The sequence below is a fragment of the Ctenopharyngodon idella genome, chromosome 6 (assembly GCF_019924925.1).
Source record: "Ctenopharyngodon idella isolate HZGC_01 chromosome 6, HZGC01, whole genome shotgun sequence".
NCBI lineage: Eukaryota > Metazoa > Chordata > Actinopteri > Cypriniformes > Xenocyprididae > Ctenopharyngodon > Ctenopharyngodon idella.
The window spans coordinates 11,824,678-11,837,142 of NC_067225.1; the positions used below are offsets into that span (position 1 = coordinate 11,824,678).

The 12,465-nt window shown below is 35.4% G+C and overlaps 1 protein-coding gene and 1 long non-coding RNA gene across 5 annotated transcripts in view; one reads left to right on the forward strand and one right to left on the reverse strand.

The window, feature by feature from the left end:
* LOC127513925 (uncharacterized) overlaps nucleotides 1-12,465 on the forward strand; it is a 757,994-nt gene that overhangs the window by 722,816 nt on the left and 22,713 nt on the right. The window lies entirely within an intron of this gene.
* col18a1b (collagen type XVIII alpha 1 chain b) overlaps nucleotides 1-12,465 on the reverse strand; it is a 54,459-nt gene that overhangs the window by 27,810 nt on the left and 14,184 nt on the right. For all 4 annotated transcript variants that reach the window (XM_051896065.1, XM_051896064.1, XM_051896063.1 and 1 more), the window contains exons 2-4: nucleotides 3,475-4,016; nucleotides 882-971; nucleotides 632-688 (exon numbers count right to left, since the gene is read on the reverse strand). In XM_051896065.1, the coding sequence (XP_051752025.1) occupies nucleotides 632-688; nucleotides 882-971; nucleotides 3,475-4,016 (689 nt within the window). The remainder of the gene's footprint in view (nucleotides 1-631; nucleotides 689-881; nucleotides 972-3,474; nucleotides 4,017-12,465) is intronic.

Genomic DNA, 12,465 nt, shown 5'->3' on the forward strand with positions numbered 1-12,465 from the left:
AGTGCAAGTGAACATGTATAGCCTATATTGTCAGGATTATGTTCTGTTCAGTGTGTTTTAGTTCTGTTTTCCTGTGTGACTTAGTTTCCAGTTTGTTCCCTTGATTAATCATTCAGTTCACCTGTCATTCAACTAATTATCTCATTTAGTCTGGTATATATTCTCCTTGATTTGTTCAGTTCTTTGTCCTGTCTTGTCAATGTTAACACTAAATTTTGATTTGGTTAATAGAAGTTAATTGATAAATACAATCTATTTATGACATTATTTCTGAAAGCATCCTCACTTTACAGCATTTTGCCTAAAACTTTTCACAGTACTGTAGCTTTGCAGGTAGTTTTCTTCACCAAGCATCTTGGAGACTTTGCTGCAGTTCTTCTGGATTTTTTGTATATTCTGAAATACATTAAAAACTATATCTGATTGTTTCTTTTCTTTTCTTTTCTTTTTTGCTGTATCATGGGAATGTCAAGAGAAACTACAAGGTTGTATTAATGTTCACTAAATGTTCACAAAAACAGATTATTTATATACTTGCAGCACATTTACTACAAAAATGTACTAGAGGGGTTTGCCAGAACACTGTATTTTTATCAGATAAATGCAATAACTAATGTCCAAAAATACCTACTAAATCATGTTCTAAATCAAATATGTCCTCTATTCCACTTCCGTTGTCTCCAGAACCCTACAAATAATGAAAAACAGGCATTACCACCATTTTACCACAAAAATAACCAGATAGTTACTAAGATATTCATACGTTGTCATATCCCAAAAAGTCAGTCCTGTCTGTGAAGTATAAACAATAAATGCAAAAATACAAATACAACCTTTCTGTAGATGTAAGAATGACAGTCTCAAGTTTAAATGCAGCTTACGTCATAGTCATCATCATCATCATCAGCTTCATCACAATGACGCTCTGCAGCCTGTGGGTTTCCAACCACTTTTAATTCTGAGATCAAGCCCTAAAAAAAAGACAGGTCCAACATCAACATATCAGCTGTGATTGTGTATGAATATAAATGTCTTTGTGGATGGATGGATGGATGGATAAATATCTAGACCATATATTACATATATTGACCAGACGGTAGCTAGACCACGTTTGTCTGGGTCAATAGACTGATCAATTAATCAACAGAGACAGATAGAAAGGCTACAAAGGGTCCAGGTAAATATTCCTTGTTGTCCTCACCCCTGAAAATGGCCCTTTGTATATTTGAGAAAAATGACAAATATAACACTTTATACAACAGTTATTTCTGGTTCTCGAATCTGATTGGCTGAGAGGTCTTTCCAGCCATGCGATATTCTACCATATTCTACAGGGACCATTTCTCCGCTTTCAGCGTTCTCGCACTGTTTTCGAGTGTCATGGCACACAAGCCATTCTTGTTCCACAGAATGTAGATTTAAGAGTTTTTAGGTGATAATGTAGTTGTTTAGACCTCAAATATGCAATTTATATATAAACATAGCGCCTATTTGACAATTTGTATTGACACTTTTGGAGATGTGAGCTCCAGGCTGTCAGCGGCTGTTCAGCACTCATGTACCCACAGAGAACAGCTTCATCTTGGCCAGTCCTTCGGGAATTTGCCGTTGGTCTTATCTTTGGTCTTATTAATCTATTAAGAGCTAATCAATTTGGCTTAAGCACTATATTAACACCGTGTCTACACCAGGCGCAACTTTTATCGCATCGCGCCGCAACAGCTAAAAGCTGTCTACGCTGAACGCGACAAGACGACCGTTAGAAAGCACTTGGACTACGTCAGAAATAGAACGGGGAATCCGTTTACTGTTGGGAATTTGTCGTGCCGCACTGCATCCAGTGTAGACAATATCACAGATTATGATGGGTCGTATTGTTCTTTGACACGCCGCGCCGCTCGCGTCCGGTGTAGACACGGTGTAAGTTTCATAACTTTATATTTACCTTGAACTTAAATCCTGTACTAACTAGAGCACTGCTTTTGTACATTTGACTGAACTGTTTGCTTGTGTTTATTTCCCATTGTACAAACCTCTTATACTGTTATAATGTTGTTCATTCAAATATTATTGTTCAATAAATAATGTTTTATATAAATAACATGCCGTATTTGATATTGAGAAAGGGTCCATTAGTGAAAGTTACATTAATACGCCATTAGATGTGGCAAAGACTGGACTTTATGAGTGAGTGAGTCAGTCAGTCACAAAGACTTTTATATTGAAAGGGACTGAAGGTTGTAAACAAGGAAGTTGCTTCATTACGAGTTCTAAAGTGACGTTTTAGAATTAGTAACGGAGGCTTGGGCTCAACTGTTAAACTGTGAACTCGAGATTTGAATCCGTGATGGAAGGAAGTAGTTCTGCGCAAAAGAGGGGTTGTTGTTCTTATGAGGGTCACTGACGAATAAGGTTTTTAAAAGTGTAAAAAAAACATAATGGAGATATAATTAATTCTTAAGTTTTAAGTGTTAACAATGAGATTATGTGGTTTTTATAATCAATTAACACTGCTTTTGTCATTTTTTACAAAAATTGTCACCAAAAAAATCATTTAGTTTAACCAAAATTTCAGTTTTACCGAATGACACTTTTGGTTATACCGAATGACGATATTTTCTAACAATGCTAACAGGCTGATATCTAGCTAGCTAGCAAAAGCACAATCAAACATTTTATATTTAGTACAAGTTTTTAAAATATTACAACGTTTTCCATGTTTTATAGCGGTTGTACCGAATGACCTGATGTTTCGAGATATGCGTATGAGCAAGTGAAAACATGAATTTTTCAAATAGTTAAGAGAGATTTGGTTACTTTGCTTCATGTGGTCCTTTGCAGGTGTCTGAATGATGTCACATCCTGTCACATGATATTGACCACATGACTTGATCCAAAATGGTGCCTTTAAATTGGTTACTCCGAATGACATCAATGAAATTCATTTTTCCGGACATTCTTTCTCATAAAGCAACGACTTCTACACATAATTTTAATACCATTTTGCACTATGTTGATATATGATGTTATAAAATCATGCCAGAATAAAAAATATATACATTTATTACATTTTAAGATATTTTAATCACAAATGAAGTGGCTGTATTGGCCTTTGGACGGTTAAACCGAATGACCTTTTGACACTTCAAAATCTTTAAAATACCTTTATATGTAGCAAAATATAATTAAAACCTTTTGGATTCAATAAAAGAGATATAGTTGTACTACCTTACATACTTTGGATGTCATATCTTTGTTTTTTTATTATTATTAAGGCTTTGGACCAAAAAATGACCTGTCACGACCCATTTACATACATGTGTGTGCCGTCGAACTGTTGTATAAATGCAATATCACATGAGTAGCCGTGCTATATGGCTGTATATCAGCACAGCCGTGAGTTGCTGATATAGAGCGATATGTCACATGGCTACTCCTGTGATATTGCTTATTTCAATGATACACAGGACATACTTGATATTTGTCTGGGTCATCAGCTCCACTTTGTCCAACAAAGATCCTGGAGTTTGTCTCCAGCTCCAAGTCGTCAGGTGACCGCTCAAACTTTACGATCTTGGGCTCAGTATCACAGTCCTCGTAGAAAGACACCTGGTCCAGATTAACAGCCAGAGAGAAGCGGCTCCACTCTAGAGGCTTGTGTGTCACCTCAAAGCTGGCCACCTCTTGAGATCTATCTGAATCAGGCTCTGTGTAATAAAAAATAACTTTCCTTTTGCCATCCTTCACAGCTGAGAGCTTGACCCCCACATACATGATATTTTGATTGGAGTCTGTGATGGAGAAGATAACCCCAGCGTCGTCCGAGGAGGGCTTCAAGCGGAAGACAAGAGAGAAGTCTCGGTAGAAATGAGTGGGAAGGTGGGCACGTGCCATCTGCCCCGTGCTTGTGTTCTTTGTGAAGAGGTAAGCGGTTTGACTGTTTGGTCCTTGAACCTGGGTGATATTTTCAGACGGAAGGTTTCCAATAAGCTGCAGCAGGGAGACTCCGCTCTCTTCTATGGTACAAAGAATATTGGAAATCAGTACAGTGATTTTTACTGCAAAAAGAAACCCAAGCTTCTGAAGGCAGTGTTCGGTGATAGTACATTTGAAAAAAATTAGATTACATGATGAAATTAGTTATTACTGAAATTTTCGGTAATAGTCCCCTTTGAACATTCTGTTGACTATAGGTAACGTGGCACCTATGTGTCAACTAGGTTCATATTAAACCGCAAAAAGACTATGTAAATATGAATCCTGCATGTTGTGTGTCTCTGTGTGAATGAATGGCGCAGACGCGAGTTTTCATTTCCCACACACGCACTGAATCAAGCGTGACGCTCGCGGTGTTTTCAGCCTCTGTCGTCTCACTATATGAGGACATGAATGCATGAACTTCATCTCCAGAGCCGCTCTGCATCAGTTTCATCTGAGAAAAACTATCATCATATCATAAACACACAGAAGCTCAAAGGTCTTCACTGCAACCCGTCAAAAAAAAAGTTTGGTTTAACTTGAAGAAATAGTGACAGAAATATATTACTGTTGTACAGTAGAACTTAGCTACATCTCAATGGAATAATAATAATAAAATATTATTAAAACTTTATTTTTTAAGGAATAATCAAAAATTTTATTCCATGTCTTAATTTTAACAGTGAAGCTCTGTTGTGCAGCACTTTGTTTGACAAAAAGTTTAATATGTTCATATGATAAAAAGATAAATTAATGTTTTATGCCTTCATTTGATTGCAAGAAAAATTAAAATACACAGAATTTCTGAAAAAACAAAAACAAAACATTTCATAGAAATGATTTAAAAAAAAAAAAAAAGTTTGTTGTTTTATGAATTCAATTGAATTAGACATGCTTTTTGATTGTTAAAATTTAATTAAACCATTAAAATGGAATCCAGACACAGAATTTGGTAAAAATATAATGAATTTGAGAAAAAAATAATAAAATGTAATTTTTGTTAAACTTTTAATAAATTGTTGTTAAATTTAATAAGTTTCAAAAAGCATAAGACATGCTTTTTGAGTACTAAAACTTAATTTAACCATTAAAATGGAGACCAAAAATAAAAAATAAAAAACGGAATCCAGAAAAATGTAAAGAGAAAAAGATGGAATTGGGAAAAAAATAAATAAAACAGAATTTTGGAAAAAATAAAATGTATTTCATAGGGCCTCACTTATAGTCAACAGAATGTGTAAAAGGGACCATCAAAATAAAGTGTAACCAAATTCTCTATATTGCTATTAAAATATTTAAAAAAGATGCCTCATTTTGCATTCAGTTCTTATACTGGGATACATTTAGTTCCTAATGGGTCTTTTTAAAAAAAGGGCATTTATTACATAATCTTTGCTATACATATGAAGGGAAATTGCACCTTTCCAGAAAGTCAACCAGTGCAACGTCATAAATCAACAAGCTACATCCTTTAGGGACTGATAACACATGACAACTGGTGTTTATGATCATGTCTACAGAAGGGGAAAACAGTGAGACTGGAATAATACATCAATGTACATTACTGTACTGTTGTCCTGGGAGAATCAGATTAAATTTAGCTTGCTGATTATGTGAAATTTTGCTTTCTCAGGGCTCATGATTGTTGAGTTTTTTTACCATGACATTTCTAGGTCTTGTAAAAACCTGACCATTCTTTAGTGTAAACGTTTTGTGCTAGACCACCATTGTGAAAAAGAAGTACACTTTAACATGCTTTTAAAAAGAATGCTGATTACAGGGAAAATATACTGAAAGTAATGTAATTGCAATTAAATTAAAATCTATTATAGTTTATTTATCTGATGTAAGCGTGCTTTTTTGACCCACTCAAGTATGACTTAGGTCCATGTTTATATGTAATTTCATAATTATTTCTATTGTCTTTGAAATATGTTTAAAATACAATGACAAGCATTTATGGTAAACTAAAATATACTTCAATGTCATTTCAATCAAAACTTGTATGTTATGTATTTAAAATATATGTAATTACACATTTGTAGTGATGAAGTTCAGTTTAGTTTAAGATATATTAACTAGTTTAAATGTAATATCAAATAACAGTTCAAATTCTAATCAATGTGCTGTAGTATGTTAGTCAACACATAAATAAGAGTACTTTAAACACAACAAAGGATCATTAAAACATAATGATTAAAAATGTGCTTAATTTGACATTATTACAAAGTGTGCTTTTTAAATGTGTTGAAATGTACTCTTTTTATGCACACTTAAGTGGCCTTTTATTTCATTGATATTGTACTATCTGCAAGCACTGTATAGCTTTTTTAAAAATATATTTATAAGATTTGAAGTACACATTTAATACAGTTAAGTACACTTTTCATCACAAGGCCAAAATAAATAAAATAAACACCCTGCATGATCTTGGTTTTGTTTATATGAACAAATAACATCAGATTTTAATTCATTTTCATTCCAACCTTACAGCTGTCAGCCAGTACCAATAACAGATGTTACTGTGTGTGCAAAAAGATTGACTTTACATTCTAGAGCTATAGAGCAACATTATACACAAAACTCTTGCATGCATATGTGGGCTGAACCTGTCTAAAAGTTCTGACCGTGGGAACGGCATGTCCAATTCCAGGGTCACGTTTCAACAGCAATGGAAGCGTAGCGACTTTTCCCCATACACCATGATTCCCATTTGACACGGCTGTCCAGTCACTCACCCACTCAGCCAACATTCATTTAGTTCCTGAGCTGTGCTGTCACCATGTTTCAAAACGCTTACACAGGGGATTCTGTGAGTATAGCTGGCCCATGTTTTAGTCCAGATGTGTGCTACCTCACAGCATCAGCTCTCAAACACAATCTGCTTGTAGTCCAGACTGCAGATGAGTGAGAGCGCATCATGCTGTTGCAGTGTCATTCGAAAACTGATTTCCCATGAAGCCGTGACACAAGACATTATGATGGTAGTACGTGACATAACCACCTTTTTGGGGCCGGGGACCCCTTATAGGATAAAAGATTTTCCAAGGACGCCCTCATAATTATAACAATGATTAAACTCAAAGTTAATGTGGGTGGGAGTAATGAACACATTTGTTTTATTGGCGCAAATGCAAGTTGTTGAGAGAGGAACAAACAGATAAATCTCATCTGTGTATCTGTCACATTTTATTATTACATTCAAAAATAATGTAAAATAGCTCAGCATTAAATAAAACTAAATGTTTACAAACATTATAGACATGCATTTTATTTCCTCTCACTCAGCAACAAATCCTTTAAATTTAACAGTATTCAGATGAAAAATATAAGAATAGCCTAAAAAATAAACACATAGTGGCATTCATTGCAAACAACATTTACGTCCTAAACAATTTTATTTAAAGCGAAACTGTAACTGGCATTGGGCTTTTCCTTTAATCTGCACAAATCCAAATGTTTCCATATTTGGATGCTAAACTATTATTTAAGCAAGGCTTCGTACTTCACTCGTCTCAATATCTATGTAAAACTGTAGGGTAAGGCGGTGGTCACGCTGACCGACACAGCATTACAGACCATTTAATTTACGTTGAATATGTTTGTATATATGTTAGCCTTTTTCTATGTTTGAATGACTGCATTTTTAGTTTGATGATGAACAGGTTGAAATATCCAGTTAGAAATGCTAGAAATGCTATAACAACTTAAAATACACATGGGTTCACTTCTGCTCGCCTTCAGTAAGACATCATTCAAAACTGTAAAGGGTCTATTTTCTTCTTCTGATTTATACAAAATATCTCCGTAATCAAGGACAGGCATAAAAGTGGCGGAAACTAATCTTCTTTTTGCTTCGAAAGAGAAGCAGGATTTATTTCTAAAATAAAACCCCAGTTTTATTTTTTATTTAGTCCTTAACTGATCAACATGAGATTTAAGAGATAAGGAGTCATCCAACATAAAACCAAGATATTTATATTCTGTCCCTACCTCTATTATAGTGCCCTGTAGGGTTTTAAGAGATGGTTGATTTGCCACTTGCTTCTTTGATCTTGAGAAGAACATTGCTTTAGTTTTAGTCTCGTTCAAAGTCAGGCTTAAATCACAAAGCCTTTGCTGCACATCATCAAAAGCGCGCTGTAGCAAGGACACAGCGTGATGTAATTTGGGAGCACTACAGTAGATCACAGCGTCGCCGGTGTAAAAATGAAAATTAACATTACTAATATTAATGTCAAGATTATTACTATAAATAATAAAAAGTAAAGGCCCCAAAACGGACCCCTGAGGAACACCCCTCGTACGTATTTTCGTGTACATTCAAAATAACAACAAAACTTAAGCTTTCATAAAATAAAGAAAACAAACAAACAGGAAAGAGCGCTCATTTATCAAAAGTGCGTAGAAAAGGTTCTATATTTTGTCCTACGAATAAAATTTAGAATGTGCCTAAGTACAAGATAATCCGTATTTACCAAATGTGCGCACACAGTTCTTACGCACATTAGTAAGCAATCATTGTTGATAAATCCCACATGTGCGTAAGTACCCTGCTCGTTCACGGTCATTAGCATTCGGAAACGCCTCCAATTAACCATATATAGTGACAACACTTCCCTTTAAAAATCACGTGATTGTATTTTTTTCTCACCGCAATAATGACAGAGAGGACTCTGTGCTCTCGCCAAGCAGATCAGCACGATCTTGGAAAACGCGCTCTCTGCCAAGTCTTCCAATAACGCAAGATAAGCCATTGCACTGGGACAAAAAAATTTTCACAGCTGTCTTTAATAGGGTTTGACACCAATTACGCATCATGTTTAAAACTAGACAAATTATAAATTGAGTGTTTTATAATTAAAGGAAACACAGGACATATGTGGATTGCTTACTGTGACACTCTTAAATTCTTTTTATGTGTAGTGTCGCTATTCTACCACTAGATTTTCTATATTTACACACATTTCTATGTATAAGTACAAGTTGGTGAATCGCATACTTTGCGTGAAACTGTTCTTACGCACTCATTACGCACAAATCTGTCCGTACGCACCGTTGATAAATGAGGGCCCTGGAATGTTTTCCTTAAAAAACTTTAATTTCTTTTCGACTGAAGAAAGAAAGACATGAACATCTTGGATGACATGGGGGTGAGTAAATGATCAGTGAACTAATCCTTTAAAATGTAATAGGTTAATTTAAACAGTCATTTTGTAGAATTACTGGTCAGTCTGTGCATTTACCAACTCAGTGACTATTATGCTGTAATTCTGCACAAGTTAAATTTTTCACAAATCGTAAGTTTATTATGGTCTGTTACATTCGTTTAATCGGCTGCTGTGAAAATACCATGATCGCTGTTCTCTGTCTGATGCTGAAGTGTTTTGCTTTGGTCTGAATGCTGTCATGTGTTGGCTTACAAATTTTGTTCGTTTTGTATGTCATAGTCTGTTTTGCAACCCGGCCAGCTGTTACCATATTCTGCTGAAATGCATGATGATGCAATTATTTGTAATGAGGATTTAATGAGGATTTACTACATTGTGTTTTATTTTGGTGATAACTCTCAAACTCACGGTGCTGATTGCTTGTAAGCTACATGGTAAGCTAGGCTGAATTTAGGCTCAGTTTACTATTTTCCCAACAAGGGAAGGGGGGTATGAGGGTCAAGGTTCAAGAGTCACGGTTCGCTACTGTGTAAGTGTAAGCAAGGCATCTTTTCAAAACATGATTACAAATAAATAATTTAAAGATGTTCATTCTGAACTACTTGAACTATCTTCCTGTCAAGGAACATGTGCAGTACTGCAACTAATATGAACATGCTGATAAATAAATCATCTGGCCAACTGTTCCAGACAGCCTCCCACATGTGTATACATCCTACAGCTGTGATAGGCCTACATCAGGACTAAATACACATTAAACAAACTAAAGTTTAGTAATATAGTACAAAAACAGCAACAATAACAAAAACATTTGACACTAATAACACGGAAAGCTTTTAAAAATGCAAATCTCCTAAAAAAGGAAACCTTCTTTGTAAGTTTTGCTTAATGGTTGTAAGTCCACAGCCCTCTGACAGCTGTAGGTAATTGGGAGTTAAATGAATGAGATGGTAACCGGAGGATCCTGTTAACTGATACCTCATGGACTCTCTAGAGACCAAATTAAGATAAACTTTCCCTTCAAAAAATGATCTGAGCCCCTGCTTCCCAAGAGATAAGACAAAAAGAGTAACTCAAGAAAATGAGCAGCATGAAACAGCTGCCACTATAATTCAGCTCCATTTAAACACTGCCAGAAAAATTATAATGATGAATTTACTTTTGAGGGTAAATAAAGAAAAACTAACGTACTGAATGCAAAGTGGCCTTAAATCTAAAAAATGCACTGAAACAAAGTAATCATGTTAAACGATGAAGTCTGGATAGATGTGAAAAAAAGAAGAAGAGAAAACTCTTACATCATGGTCTGCACAATACTCGTTAAAATGTTCTTTGGCAGTTGTTTGCCTCTGAGAACTCTTTCACCAAGACCACAGTGCTAGATCAAAACTTTAAACATTTTTGCCATCATACTGCAATGCCAGTTCTGGTCATAAATATGCATGGCCATTAAATGATCAAGGAAGACTTTGTGTCAGATGAGAATTTCTCTCCCCCACAACAGATCTTCACAACTGTCTTCACAATGAATCCTTTTTTTCTATCAAACTCTCAACACTTCTTGCACATCACTCAAAAAAGTCCCTCATAGCTAAAAATACTTGCTATTTAGTCTGACCATGGACAGTGTCTAGTCACTCTCAGAGGGAACCTTGTTATACCCAGAATGCAAAGAAACTTGCTTCCTTCTTTTCTGCATTTTAGTCCAAGTGCCCACTCTCCAACCAACATGACTCACACCAACTCACACATATGCAAGTGCATTAGATGGTCAAACTGGATTAGATGCCACCCACTATGGTGGGAATCAGTTATATTGTGATATATGGTTGAGCTGGCCTTTATGTACCAGTTAAATCAGTATTAAAGGTGCAGTATGTAGGATTTCTGTCCGCTAGAGGTCGCTAGAGGTCTATTCAAAACAAAGGTGTAGCTTGATGACGCCAAGTTTGAGCGTGGAATCTTGGGACATGTGGTCTTCACCTCAACGGACGGTGCAAAAGAATAGGGATAGGACTCGGGAAGAAATCATGTTCATGGATGCGATTATTGACATTATTGTAGTATGAAGCAGAGCAGGACCGAGTGTTGTGGGAGCTGAACGAGGCCGCTGGAGCGATTGTGCAACACACGTATGTTGTGTTGATAAATGGCATGCAATTAATTTTAAAACGTATTGTATGATGGAGAAAATGCTGTATTACTGTTACTAAAAATAAATCTGCATCTGATTATGCTATGTTAGCTACTTGACAAAATAGTGTTTTTCTCTGAGGCATGGTAAAGCATGGTACTCACAAAAAATCAAGAAAATTAGATTTAAACAATAAGACTAAACGTGTTGAGCTATATAACAATAATTAGTTTTCTGTCTATAAATATATCAAAACAGTTGTTGCCTTGTCTATTAAAACATGTAAATATTAAAGTGTCTTTGGTGTTTCCATGGTTTCTACAAAATAAACCCGGAAACCGAGGCAGACCGAGGGTAACGCGGGTATGACGCAATTGACAGGCGACTCCTCACACGTCCCGAAGCCTTGGTTAAAATTGCAATTTTCTCACGATTTACAAATAGTTGAAAACATTTGGGATATTGTAAGTACTCAAGTGAACAAAATATATAACACTGGCCTAGTGGTTTTTGGATATTTTACTGCAAAAATCTTACATATTGCACCTTTAAAGTGTTGCATATTTAGAACTAATTTGACACATTTTACCAATAGACAGGTTATTGCAATCTGCAAAGCAACATACTGTCATTTTGGGAAATTGCAGATGTCCAACCTGGTCTCACAGCTATTATAAATTAATGATTTTCCTATATTTTGATTTGAACAAAAACTTGCAATTTGTATAAAAAAGCAAGCATCAGCTTCACCCCTTTAGACCTATTTTGTGTTTGTGAACAGCGATGACATTTTTTGTGGGCGGAGCCTACCTGGTGGCAGGAAATGACAGTTCTGCAGTATATGGAAGCGGAATAAAAGAATAAAAAAGTTATTTTCGAGTTTATATCTCACAATTCTGACTTTTTTTCTCTTGCAAATCCAAGTTTATATCTCTCAATTCTTAGAAGGAAAAGCAGAATTGTGAGATATACTCGTTATTCTGTCTTTTTTCCCCTCAGAATTGAGATATAAACTCACAATTGCGAGTTATAAAGTCTGAACTGGGAGATATAAACATGCAAATGCAAGAAAAAAGTCAGAATTGTGAGATAAAACAGTTATCTATGTAAAATGTTATAGGTCTAAATATTAGTTTATTCTGTATCTGTCCCCTATGAACTGCATATGTGAATATTATGTAG